The sequence below is a fragment of the Numida meleagris genome, chromosome 1 (genome assembly GCF_002078875.1).
Source record: "Numida meleagris isolate 19003 breed g44 Domestic line chromosome 1, NumMel1.0, whole genome shotgun sequence".
Classification (NCBI taxonomy): domain Eukaryota; kingdom Metazoa; phylum Chordata; class Aves; order Galliformes; family Numididae; genus Numida; species Numida meleagris.
The window spans coordinates 178,289,657-178,303,758 of record NC_034409.1 but is presented as its reverse complement, the minus strand read 5'-3'; the positions used below and the strand labels follow the sequence as shown (position 1 = coordinate 178,303,758).

Here is a 14,102-nt window from a genome sequence, read left to right as displayed (position 1 = left end):
AGTGGAATGCTGTAATTGTAGGTCATATATGAGTGGAAATAGTTTTTGAAGATTCTTGGCAATATCCTTAATGGTTTTTTTACTCTTTACATTTTCAGTTGTCACTTTAAGTGGTAAATTTGTAGCAAATAAAAGGTTATAAGTTAAGTGCACAGTAGACTTAATTGTATGCTAGTATTAAACAGGCATAATCAATTTTCTCAAAGTTCTAACTTCCTGATGAAATTTGAGATAAACCTTCAACTGTTAATCTAGGTATGGCTCAAAGTGTGGAAATTTTAGGAGGTTTGCTTTCCACCAGTCTTTTCCAGCTTCTTAGCATCTTTTTCTCTGGGTCTGGGAGGCCTGGGTATTTGCAGCAATTAGGATGCTGATTTTGTTGGTCTTTGAAAACATTTTTTTTTCATTTGGAATGTGTTATACAGTATTTAAAAATTGTATTTTTTCTCTCTGTGTTTATTTGTGTGTGTATAAGGAACATTATCCTGAAAGTCTGTGTCGAGGCTTACATGTTGTAAAACTCTTAAGTACAGGAAAAAAAAAATGCTCCTTCGTAGTCATGGAGGCCTGGGCAGACTACATTATTATAGATTAGAGAATTATATGTAAGCTCACACTAACTCCTGTGCAATCTGTTTTTTTTTAAACTTGATTTTTCCATCTTTAACTTCAGGATTCTGAGAAGTATGTAGAGCAATTGCTTACGCTATTTAATCGATTTAGTAAATTGGTTAAAGAAGCTTTTCAGGATGATCCAAGATTTCTTACTGCGAGAGATAAGGTATGTGTTTCCACTCTTTGCTTGTTTTCAGCTTTTTAAGAGTTGTTGAAAACAATGTTATGATGTCTCTGAAATCCTTGTGACCATGCATTGGTAAATCTAGAAGCTGCTCTACTCTGATGACTATGTGGACTAAAAATCAGTGTAACTTATTAACAATTGATTTGTTTTGAATTTGTTTTGTAATAGAGCATCGTTTCATTTGTGTATAGCTTTGAAATACTGTAGATTAAAAGATGATCTATTTTTGAGCACCTTTACATTTTAACATCTGATTTCGTGATATATTTAGAATTTATTGTGTATTTGGGTGTAGTCGTACAATTTCAGATATGCAACCCATTCCATGCAATTCCTTCCCCTTAAGTTGTTGCTTAAAGTGGTGTGTTAAGAGAAAAGAGGAAAATATAAAACATCAGTTAATGGAAAACTGAGTCATAGGATTTGAACTCTCATATTGAAAATCAAATCTGTGATCTTTGAGCTAATAGAAGAACTGAATTAATTTCTTCCTGTGGTAACCTAAAAAGGCAGATAAAACTTTTGTGATTCATATATTAAGGGGAGAAATTGAAGCACTAATTATCTGTACGTATTTATTTTAGGCATACAAAGCAGTTGTGAATGATGCTACAATATTTAAACTTGAATTGCCATTGAAGCAAAAGGGGTAAGCCATACAAACTTTAATGTGAGTCAGGTTTATTAAATTGTTCAAGACAGGACTTCTGTTTTTAAATGTCTTTAAGAGGTAATGCTGCATTTAAAAGTGCCTTGTGTTCTTTGTATTATGGAATTTCAGACTGATAATCCAACTCTGTTGAGATGCTCTTCATGTGACAGCAGCTCGGTGAATAGCAGCTAACTTAAACAGCTTTGTTTGGAGTAATTGTGAGTCTATTGTTTTGTAGTAGAGTAACCAGCCCATTTGTTAGCTGAATTTAGTAACACCTTCCTGGATTACTGCTTCCAAAAAACTGAGCTGCAAAACTGCCAAACTTCAGTAAAAGTGCTGGGAACACCGTGGCAGCAGCCACCTCCTGTGATGCTGAGTGTGACCTGTGTGGGTTTTCTTTCTTGGTTGCGGTGCAAAGTTAACCAGGTTAGCTTAAACAGCTTTCAGTAGAAGATAAAGCTGACATGTGCACTTGAGAGGAAAAAGCATGCTGATGGTAGCTACTGCACTAGCTCAGCCTGGAGGAGATAGAAGTCAGTCAGATGTTGGTTAGCATTTAATGTATGGTGTGCTGCTTGAGTACAAATCTGTGTGGTTGGGATTGCTTATGTGTTGTTTGTGGTCTGAATTACTGCAGCACCAAAGCTTATGTGGCTGGGCTGGCAGCTACAACTAAACTACTTTGTCCAATCTTACTGAAGTTAGCTGAGGGGCACATATCTCCAATTTCTGTGCCCTTTGTGAAAATAGGAGCACGGGTGGATAAAAGAAACAGCAGAAGTCTGAAAGAGACAGACAGTTCCTACTTTGGAAAAGCCAGACCTGGATCCATATTGATCTCATGTTGGCTAGAGTATGAGTTACTGCATTCTTACAGTTTCTGGCTTTGAGATTATTTAAAAAAAAAAAGCCTATATGAGTTTCAGAGGTGCTTTTTATTTCTTTGCTAGGATTTTCTTATAAACTGAGTGTTTGTCTGTTTTATGGAACATCTGCAGAGTGCACAAAATTATGTGCATTCTGTGGCAAGGCCAGTCTATGCTTTCTAGAACCATAGATGAAATAAGTCTGCTATCTCACAGGACAATTGTACAAGTTAAAATGATGCTCTGCACTTTTTTTTGGTGTGGATGAAGCCTGTATTTTTCATATCTCCAGTTCACCATATGCCTCATTTTTCTGATAATTAGTCATCAATTTTTTTTCCTAGGGGAAAGACATAGTGAAACTATACTTTTCAGAGATTATTATTTAGCACCTGCGAGTTGGAGGGGAGTGTAGGTATAGAAGTCTGTTCAGTATTTTTGTTTACGGAGTCACAGAATGGCTGAGGTTGGCAGGGAGCTCTGGGTCCCTCTGGCCCAACCCCTGCTCAAGCAGGGATGCCCGGGGCCGTGTCTGGATGGCGTGGTTCTTAACGCTGTTTGCTTTTGGACTAATAGTAAGCTGGGATGGGGATTAGCCTTGCTGGTTTTGTTACTGGAAGAACACCCTCATAACAGACTGGATCCCTGCTTCACATACTTTGTAAAGACGTAGGCAAGGTGGAGTTTTTTTCTATGTCTGTGCTAATGTTTAAATTTCCCATGGGAGTATGCAAATCAGTACCTCGTTACAACTATATTTAACTCCTAAAAGCTAATTTTGCCTGGTGATCTCTTAGTGACCGCTGTAATGGCAGTGGTCTTCTGTTCAGCATTCTTCTTCCCAAGCTCTTTCAAGTTGCCTATGTATACAGTCTGTTTTAGCATTCATCTGCTGTAGATGATAAGGAAGAGTGAGAGAATGAGCAAGTGCACTGGATTCCTGAGCATCCCCATGGCTTCTTAACTGTAATCTTCCTCACTGCCTTTATTTTTCCAAGAGAATCTATTACAGAGAGTGTTGGCCCTAACAATTTGAGACTAGAAATCAAGTTGGTGCCACCTGACATTAGGAATGAGGATTGATAGTTGGCACAGTTTTATTCAACAGTAGATGCAGGCTCAGAATGCAACCTTGTGATTTCAGTCCTTTTGAAGAACCTCAGTCTGTCTACTATAGCATCTTCTTGTGCATCTTCAAACTGTATTTAATCTCTCAGCTGTTAGCCTACTGTTTCTGCCTCTTAGGAAATAATTTGATTGTGTTGCTACATAATAGGTGTGTCAGGTTTTGCCTTCTGCAACGTGCGCTGCAGGAAGTTGTTCTTGAGACTTGTCAAGAGGCCATACTGACGAGTGAAATATTTTGCTATGGTATCTGTTAATTCTTTACTGGAATACTCACTGCCATGCAATATTTATTTGATTAAAACTGCAGTTTGAATGTAATTGTACTTACAGAGTTCTGAAATGAAAAGCAATTGGAAAGATCAAGCTATAGAAGCTGTCTGAAAATGCTTAATAGTATTCATTCTTCCAAGAAGAAAAGGGAGTTGTCCCTAATTTTTCATCAGTGGTGAATTCTCATGTTCCACTAAGGCCCCTGCCAAAGGGGTGCTTGGTCTGTCTTGTTCACAGTGTGACTGCTCCAGAATAACAGGATTCTCTTCAGTTTGAAGATATGTTGTTCTTTCTTTATCTAGTGTTGGATTGAAAACACAGCCTGAATCCAAATGCCCTGAGCTTCTTGCTAATTACTGTGACATGTTGCTAAGAAAAACACCACTAAGCAAAAAATTAACCTCTGAAGAAATTGAAGCAAAGCTTAAAGAAGTGGTATGTTCTTGCTTTCTTCTACTTGATTAGTCTGAAGAATGAATTTGGTTGGTGTATTTCCTTATGTGGCTCAAGGCCTTGATCTTCAGAAATAGTTACGTGAAGTGCAGCAGTAGGAAGGGGAGTTTATATCATGATGTGTGTGTGTTTGTATCTTGTTAACCGTGCAGAGTTTCATATCTGTGCGTTGTCTTCACAAAATTAATATGCTAAAATACTGCTTATTTCAAACTGTAGTGTGTCATGGTAGCAAATGTTAGTATAGAAAATAATACAGGATACTTATCTGTGTTAATGTCTTCTCTGACTTAAGTTCCTGATGGCTGACAGACAAACAATTTGAAGGTGCAACATTATAAAAGATTGATAGCTGATGGCTGTGGTAGCATAGCACGACTCCTCTTAAGTCACCCTCAAGGAGCTTTTTTCTACCTCTTAGTCTACAGTGGCATTAGATGGGCACTTAAAGACTTGTCTGATGGTGCAAATAAATATATTAAAATCTTTTTTTGACAGCTTTTGGTACTTAAATATGTACAGAATAAAGATGTTTTCATGAGATACCACAAAGCTCACTTAACAAGACGCCTGATATTGGATATATCAGCTGATAGTGAAATTGAGGAGAATATGGTGGAGTGGCTCAGAGTAAGTAGCCTGTTGTCCTTCTTTACTTGATTGTTCCTGTTGCTTGTAGTATTAATTCTCACTCTTAAACTCTTTAATTCCCACTCCTTGCTTCAGCATGTTCTATTTTAAATCACAGGCCATGCAGGTCGTCTTACGCTTCCATTTTGTTACAAAACTTTGCGAAAGTAAAACAGCTGAGCTCTTTTCTAGGAGAGATGTTGATCCTAGTAGTGATAATTAGAGTTTTTAAAATATTCCCTGTATCTGTAGGCTTCATATTTTCCCTATGCAAATGAGCAAAATGCAGTGTACTTGTTGTCTAGGCATGTAAATAATTTGAGACTGGTGGTCTAATTGTGAAATTTTATGTAAATTAGAATATTATTTGAATGCTTCATTCATTTATTCCTTAATGTATGCATACGTTCTTAAGCACATGAATTTCTTTAAAAGAATCATCATATGCCCTTAAGGGGAACTACTTGTGATACATGCAAAAAAACCCCTTTGTATCACAGTAAAGTTTGTTATAATGAAGTGATGCTGTCTGCGTTCTTTACTGCTCTTCTCTCTTTTTTGAGTTTATTATTATTATTCTTAGTTGTCTGTGTCATAGTTTAGTGTTCTATTTGTTTATACAGGAAGTAGGTATGCCAGCAGACTATGTAAACAAGTTGGCTAGAATGTTCCAGGATATCAAAGTATCTGAAGACTTGAACCAGGCCTTCAAAGAAATGCACAAAAATAATAAACTTGCTTTACCAGGTATTGTTTTCATATGATTTGGTGGTTTTAATTTCTGGCACTGCTAAAAAAAATCTGTTGAGCTTTGAGTTAAAAATTACGTCATTACATCAAAAATTACGTTGAACATGGTCTTCAGGGCACTGCTACTGCTAGATCGCAATGCCTGTGCTCTTGGTGGACTTTGCTTTTCTTACAGTTGGCACTTGAGCTATATCATTCTGGAAGTTACTGAGTACATCTTCTAGGTATAGACTCCCTAACTGTAGCTAAATTCCAGGTAGGGCTTGAATCCATCTCCAACCAGGTGAATGCTTTAACTATCCCCTTCTTTTATGCCCTGATCATGAGTGCTTTATGCTGTGCTAGTCCTTTATCTGCCAGTAGGAGAGACTGATACACACTGTTAAGAGTTCAAATTGCATTTCTGAGATTAAGTTTCACTGATGAGAAAGGCTAGAGAACATCCAGCTTTGGGTCTGCCGCTGCTGAAACCCCTTGAGTGGTGCTTACCAATATCAGCTGTAAAGCTGCGTCACTGCTTAAGGAACTCTGCAGAGGGAAGACAGAAAAGCAAAGGTTTTAGTCAATATTGCTGGCAGAAAGCCAGTGGTCCATAGAGTACGTTACTGTTATATAGCTAGGCACCTTGCTAGTTTCTGAAAATTCAGTCCTTCGCAATTATATTTAGAATAGGAGGAAAATGCATTCTGTTTGTCTGTCTGTTATACCCGCAGTTTCGTATAATCCAGTATTGTCTTACAGCTGACTCCGTGAATATTAAAATTTTAAATGCTGGTGCCTGGTCCCGTAGTTCTGAAAAAGTATTTGTCTCACTACCCACGGAATTAGAAGATCTCATCCCAGAAGTTGAAGAATTTTATAAAAAGAATCACAGTGGTAGAAAACTGCACTGGCACCACCTCATGTCCAATGGAATTGTAAGTGTCTAGTTTTCGGTGCTTCTGTCTCGATGACAGTATGTTTTGTGTGTTTATAGTCACTAGAAAGCTCGTTATCCCAAAAGCCTTTCAAGCAAAATTGTCATTCTGTTCACAGATAACATTTAAGAATGAGGTTGGCCAGTACGACTTGGAGGTAACAACATTTCAGCTGGCTGTGCTGTTTGCATGGAACCAAAGACCCAGAGAGAAGATCAGCTTTGAAAATCTTAAACTGGCAACTGAACTCCCTGATGCAGAACTTAGGAGGACTTTATGGGTATTTTGCTTTCTCTTGAAACAGATTTCTTCCTCATTTTTTTTGTACTCTGAAGTACGGAATTAGTGTTTTTAAAGTGCTGTCAGATAATACTTCAAAACTGAAGTGTGAACACCTTTTTTCTTAATTAATCTGTTGTAATGCTGGCTCCTTGTACTACTGTTGAGCACACTCAGCTTTTACATTAACACGTTCTCTATGCTCAGAATTACGGAACGTGAGCTTTTGGAAACAGCAAGATTTTTCTGACCATATACTGCCTAAAGCACACAGTTCTGATCATGGTTTGTGGAGTGGGACTGGTCTAATTCTAGGAACTCTTGAAAAACGTGTGCTGCTTAAAAATAATGCAGCGTTTTTTAATGCTCTACCAGTCTTAATAATTTAGCTCACAACAGAAAAGAGAAATCATGTGCATCAGACAACACCACACGCTACTTCTGTAGCTGTGAGTTTGTGCGTTTTTTCTTTTTATTATTTTATTTACGGTAACTGGTTTCAGAAAGAGATTTGGTAAGCTGTATCCCAGCCCTGATTTTACTAGTGACTTTGTGTTGCCCTCTGGCACCTTCGAACAAGGCTATGTGGTTCCTCCACTACACTCTGCACAGCAGTGAACTATGTTCTTAAATAGTACTTGTTTCCATTTAGAAAGTCTGGTGTTTTATTTTCATTCTTTTTCCCCCCTTTTTCTCTGTAGTCTCTTGTAGCATTTCCAAAGCTGAAACGTCAGGTTTTATTGTATGAACCTCAAGTCAATTCACCCAAAGACTTTACAGAAGGAACCCTCTTCTCGGTGAACCAGGAGTTCAGTTTAATGTAAGATGATGTTTGAAAATGAAAATAACAATGTGCTTTTTTATAGTTAAAGGAATTCACTTTAACCTTCATCCTTGGAAGTTCTCAAGATTCAGCTAGACGCAGGCTTTGCTGTCCTATATTCACTTCACTTACAGTGATAGTCATGCTTCAGATAGGTGGTTGAACCAGATGACCTCCAGCGGCCCCTTCAGACAAGTGTTTGTAGTTCTGATTTCTGTCCAGTTAAGTTTTTCAAATGCCTAGGGATGAGGTGCAAAATTGGAGGCTCTGCCATCTTCCTGTTACTAATGAGCCCGTGAGGTTTTATATAGGAGAATGCCAAATCTGCTGCTGCTAGGGCTTAGTTCCTTGCCCAGGGCCATGGTGCTTCGTTTGTTCCTGTCATCAGGATCACAAGCTTTGGGAAATGATGCAAGCACATAACAGAAGAGACAGGCTGCACAGAAGTTTTGGGGGTGACCACTGGAGAATGCCGTCAGCTTTTTGCTATGTTTGCTATGATGTCTGTTTTTTTTCCCTCTATTTTTTTACGCTATACAGACAGTTCTTGTGCTGAAAAAATGAACTAGTCCCATTTCCTGAACTTGGTTGTAAAAACTGCTTTGAAGAACCCTAGTTTTATGTAACTAAACTGAAATATATTTCTCTAGAGATCTATTCTTTAAAATAGTGCTGGTAACTTTTCAGTTTTGGATGCAGTCAGTTTCAGCTGACGAATTCTTTTGTAACACTAGTATATTGGTGGTGGGTTTTTTTGTGTGGAGGAATTGGCATTGAATTTGGATTTGTCAGCCGGCTATCCCAGTCCTGCCATGCTTCTAGTCTATGTATGACTGATACGTGATGGTTCTCCTTGCTGCTGTAATTTAAATTTAATAGGAATTCCTTAATTGAAAATGTATTTTTGCCTTATTTTTATACAATACAACTTTTTCAGAAAAAACGCTAAAGTTCAGAAAAGGGGCAAGATAAATTTGATTGGTCGATTGCAACTAACTACAGAGAGAATGCGAGAGGAGGAAAATGAAGGAATAGTCCAGCTAAGAATATTACGAACCCAGGTAAGTGTGTGTCAGAGGAGTGCCACGTTACCCCGGTTCTTTTGTTGCTTTATCACAGCCACCTATTGCTGATGTAGGAAATGAATCCCACTTGTGCTTCTACTGTATGGCTCTGATACTTTGTGAAGAACTCACTCTGTGTGCTTGTGTACTTGTCGTCACCGCCCTTCTGTTTTACTGTAGCAGGTGATCATTTTTGAAGAGGACCAAATGGCTCTTAAGCAAGTGATGAAAGCACAGCTGTAGTGGTGGGTAAAGCTGACTTAGCAGAGCCACCAGCTTGAGCAGTATATTCGGATGGCTTTGACTTCTCTGTGTGAAGAGAGTAGAATGATTTCAGACATTGGATCATACTTAAGTGGCAGCAATGTGGCTTTTTCAGAGACCTCTTTAGAGGGAAAGTTTGTAATTAAATCTTAGCTGTACAGCCTGCATTGTGGTTTGTAGTCCTTTCTCAGGCAGGTATCCTGCCCAGCCTTCTGAGCTGGCAGTTCTCAACAACTGCTTTTTAGGCGTCAGAACGTTACTTGCCGTGGAGCCTCAGAATCACGTTTTACCTCCAAATTGCAGCTTTTTTCTTATCAGTCAGATTAAACTCCGGGACAGCCAAACTGTCAACTGTATCACCTCACTTAACACCCTGACCATTCTTTTAGCCAAAGGGTTAATGCTTGCATGTGCTTTCCAAATGAGAACACCTTGTAAGTGCTACTCTGACACTAAGCTTGTATTTCACAAGGTATGTCTCAGATCACCCTGGAAATGGTGACTTCTGCTCAGAGAATGGGCGGGTGAACAAATGTCAGGTTTTAGTGACTAACTCACACTCTAGATATAAAATTCTGCAGATTCACCGTTGACACAAGTTGTATTTCTTGTGCATCTTGCCCGTGTTTCATTTTGTTGCTTTATCACCTTCTTTGTGAAGACAGTTCAGTATCTACTTAGGCTAAGGAATTGTGGCTTACACTTAGTACCTGATTACTGGCAAATTCAAAGCCATTTACCTCATGGATTTATAACTTCACGCATGCTTTGAACATATCCTACACTCACCTTTTGTACACGGTTTCCTTTGGTTTGAGTTCTATCAAGTTCTTGGCCACAGCTTGGAAGATAATGAACTCCATGGTTTGACCTTGCAAGTAAAAAGTGTTCTTATTGTATTGTTTGTTTTCTTCTTCAGCATTCTTGATTTTAGTTTACTTTCTTCGTTGTTGTAAGCCTAGGGGAATAGATACTCCCAGGAGATCTTTATACTGTTTTATTCTGAAGTTTAATCGCGATAGACAACACGGGCAACTGGCTGTAATTCACCAAGGTGAAATGCTGTATTCAGAGTGTGTCTTTTTTCAAGTGGGTTAAAGTTTGGCCCTCACTTCAGAAATACGTAAGCAAGAGCAGATGTTGGCCCTGCCTCATTTTAATTGAGGTGTGTCTTAAGTGCAGTATTTACGATGGCAAAATAATTCTTAAATTTGATTTTTGAGGAAGGACATACGTTTCCGTGCTGCCTTGCCGTACCAGGAGTCCCCTGTTAACGTTGTGTCCGCTTTGTCATTTGCACCAGATGTTTCAGAATGCTTTTTCTCTCGTTCCCCACCAGGAGGCTATCATCCAAATAATGAAAATGCGGAAGAAAATTACTAATGCCCAGCTTCAGACTGAACTGGTAGAAATATTGAAAAACATGTTCTTACCGCAAAAGAAAATGATAAAAGAGCAAATTGAATGGCTTATAGAGCACAAATATATCAGAAGAGATGAGTCGGATATCAACACCTTCATATACATGGCATAACGTGAGGACTCTGTGAGATGCTGAAAACAGAAATGGAAGGGTGCTGGGACAGACAGCCGCAACAGTCTGTGCTGCAGAGGGACCTGTTTTGACTTTCATTACATATTGAAATCCCTGCCTTACCTTAAAGAGGACTCTATTTTGCCAATCTCATTCAGTTAGCATGATGGCATTCCCTTCATGTTGCACACTTTTAACAGCATGCTGTTTTGTGGGAAACTTGCATTCATGAAGAGCCCATTGTGAACTTTTAAAAGTAGATTTTGACTTACACCCACCAGGAAGAGTACAGGTTTGGGTTTTTAGATGACCAGTACTTGCACAAGGAAAAAATATTCAAATATTCATGCACTGAGGAACTGCTACTAGTTTTGTTTTGGTTTTTGTTGTTGTTGTTTTTTTTTTTAATGCGATTAGAACTAGAAGTAGCACTTTCACTTTTGTGTTTTGGATCAACAGAGTAATGTACTGTCCACCTTTGATCCTTTTTGTAATAACATTTGAGAGACACATGCCTCACAAACTGATATATATTTGTTATCATTAAAATCTGTTGGCTAGAGCAGTGCTTCAATCTAGTAACTGGATTTTAATATTTGACACATAAGTGACATAAAAATGATTTCAACTCATGGGTGATATTTTTCTTTTAAGAGATCATTGTTTTTAAATTTTTTTCTGTAACGAGTGGATATACATTGTTCCTTTATTTGGACAGACGATTTAGTACAATCCTTTTTGAGAAGGCAAAGCTTTCTTGAATGATATTCCACTATAAAAACAGTTTCCATCAATGGGTCTGTTTTAGTGAACAGAAATATTAAGTGTATTTCCTTGTACATTTAATATTTGTATTCCGGATATTTAAGTATGACGTATATCTGAACGCATTAAAGAGTAATTGATGCACAAATTCCCAGAAAGAAGATAACACTCAAAGATCTCTGTATTAATTCCTCACTGGTAACTCTCTCTCTATGTGTGGATGTAAGCTTAATCACACGTTGACTGTTTTGTTCCTCGAAAGACAACGTCTTTATAGGAAAAACAAATGCTCTGCTTTTTATTTTGACACTGTCAGAATGGGAAATACAGTTCAAACAAAAATGGTAAAAAGCTTAGGAAAAATACCTTGTGTGATGGACGCAGAGAGAGTGCCAAGGACGCACCAGGAATTTCAGTTTCTTAATGTTACCTCTTCTGTTTTCAATCATCTTAAGTAGCTGTTTGGCAATGCTCGCCTCTCTGCTACTCTGAAATGTCCCTGCACGTCCCAGGCTGTAACACGAGTCACTGGAGCAGAGTGCCTGTCTTGGGACAAAAGGTAAGTTGAGCCTTACTCAGTTCTGTATGAATATTCGTATATAAATTGCAAGAGTGCATTTTTTTAATTGACCAGTTCAAGTACAATATCTAAAGGTCTTGTCTTCTCAAATGATTGAAAGAGGGTAGAGAGGATAGGATTGACTTTAGTCAGAAAGGAAAACCTTCCATTGCGAGGAGGAGTTTATTTTACGTGCTTGCTGTAATGGATGAAATAAGAGTGGTTTAAAAACAAACTCACTACGAGAACGGCTGTCTGCCCCCTTGAACAGGCTGCTTGGTCTGCTCATTAATATAAATGGCATCGTGACCGCCTGCATATAGTGTGTGCTTGGTTGTCTGTTTGACTAAGAAATTTGCAGCACCGGAGGTTTCATGAACAAGAAGAGATGGAGAGACGGTGAGACCTGGCAAATCAGCATTTCCAAATTACAAAAATCCCGCAGCTTAAGCTAGATGCTTTTACTGGTTAAAAAGAGTAGATGCTGTTCAAAAATATCCTGTCCTTTTTGTTCTCCCACGGTGTTGCTGTTCAGAACCGAAAGCAAGTGGTGCTCTGTGTAGTCAGCCACTAAAACTATTCAGACGTTAGGAAACAAGATTCTAATAGAACGGGAGTTTGAGTATTTGAAAGGCAAATTACAAGTAATAAATGCTCACTTGAGATAGCTGGGAGAAACTGACAACCCAGAGCTCTAAAACGTAACCGTCTGAGCACACCTCCAACGTGAGGAATTGCAGCCCTTAGCCACAGAGGAGCGCACAGACGGGCGCTGCCGGGCGGGTGGAGCCGGTTCTGAAGCCGCTGGCTTAGGCTGAGAGAAGCCTGAGCGCGGCTCATGTGCAGTTGTTCAGGAAGTCGGAGTGCATGCAGAAAGCAGCAGGTTGCTGGAAGCTAACGAGCTGTATTTTCCCTCAACTGATAAATATGAAATAGTATAACCTCAGAGTTACCTACGTTCTTCTCAACACCTGGGATGCAGAAATACAATTGGTAATGTGCCTACGACACGGTCATTTTTCTTTAAATATATGCTGAAAATGGATGTTGGTTTTTTATTAAATCTGAGAATCACACCAGCAAATTTGTTAAAGATGCGGAATCATGTTTAGCATCCTTCATCAGGTCACCTTCACCAGTATGCACTTAAAACTCCTATCAGCTGGGGCACGGGAGGTAGCTGGGGTCGATGTTCTTTTGGGGACGGCAGAGTTCAGCTCTGAACGAAAACGAACTGTTCTTCACTTGCAATATGGCAACAACGCACTTTTAAGGCTACAGTTTTTAGCTACGAATTCACATGTCCAAAGACCTTGCCTAAAAGAGGTGCTGCGTCTGAGAAGCATGTTGCCACACACTGCCACGGTGAACGGCTGTGGGAAAAACCTGTCGTAGACGAGGGGGGGAATCGCTCTTAATGGGTTTAATTAAGGAATACTGTTAAAACTTTCTCTGTCCCGACAACGTGATGAGGATCTCGGTTTCAATTCTGAAGTCTTCCATTTTCCTCTGTCCGCGGTTGGTGTTCCTAGCTTCTATTTTTGTTCATCTTTCATTCGTTCGTTAGGACTGTAACGCAATTACGTTTCCAAAAGGAAATGCGACTTTGTTGTTTTCACCTTTATAAACTTAACCTAAATGTTTTGAATGTTCACACGTTGCATTTATTTGCATTGGGATGCCATTGTCCTGTAAAGTGCAAATTTTAAAAATACAATTGGCAAAAAGATTTGATAGTTTTACAGGAAGATTTGCTATCTTGAACTCAAGCTGTTTTCTATTTTCACCGAAATGACTGGGATGCTACCTTTGTAATTCTTTGAGGTCAGATTTGTGAACTAAACAATACACGGAAGCTTTCCTGTCATATACACTATATGTAGTCTGGAGTGTTGAGCAAACCTGAGTTCCTGAGTTGTAATATCTATCTGCGTATGGTATTTACAATTTTGAATGTGTGCCACTACCGAGTTAATAACGCTGTACAATTTGGAATGGTGGTAGTTTCTGTATGGCAGTCCAGCTGAACTATTTTGATGTACTGCTTAATTTTTGAATTTTATTTTTTAAGTTGTATAATTTATTTTCTTGCAAAATAAAAATGTAATATAAAAGACTATGCATTTGAGCAAGGTATTTTGGTCTCTTTCTCCCGCTAAGTTTGTAAGCTGAGTTCAGGCGCTGCTCCTGAAAAAAACCATGATATGGAACTGGCCCGATTCCAAGTCCCGAAGTTTGTTTCGATCAGCGCAAGTTTGGGAAAAACAAAAACCAAAAAAGCTGGTGGGGTGAGGGAGGAAAGATGGACAAAGACTCACGGCTCCTTTCTGATCGGGCTGTCAG

General features: G+C 38.8%; 1 protein-coding gene across 3 annotated transcripts in view; it reads left to right on the top strand.

Moving 5' to 3' along the window:
- CUL5 (cullin 5) overlaps window positions 1-13,887 on the top strand; it is a 31,978-nt gene extending 18,091 nt beyond the window's left edge. For 2 of the 3 annotated variants that reach the window (XM_021380325.1, XM_021380316.1), the window contains exons 10-19: window positions 674-781; window positions 1,387-1,451; window positions 4,024-4,156; window positions 4,673-4,804; window positions 5,428-5,551; window positions 6,296-6,471; window positions 6,590-6,751; window positions 7,452-7,570; window positions 8,511-8,634; window positions 10,241-13,887. In XM_021380325.1, coding sequence (XP_021236000.1) covers window positions 674-781; window positions 1,387-1,451; window positions 4,024-4,156; window positions 4,673-4,804; window positions 5,428-5,551; window positions 6,296-6,471; window positions 6,590-6,751; window positions 7,452-7,570; window positions 8,511-8,634; window positions 10,241-10,435 — 1,338 coding nt within the window. In that variant the 3' untranslated portion in view covers window positions 10,436-13,887. The remainder of the gene's footprint in view (window positions 1-673; window positions 782-1,386; window positions 1,452-4,023; window positions 4,157-4,672; window positions 4,805-5,427; window positions 5,552-6,295; window positions 6,472-6,589; window positions 6,752-7,451; window positions 7,571-8,510; window positions 8,635-10,240) is intronic. The other variant, XR_002433317.1, reaches the window with a different exon arrangement.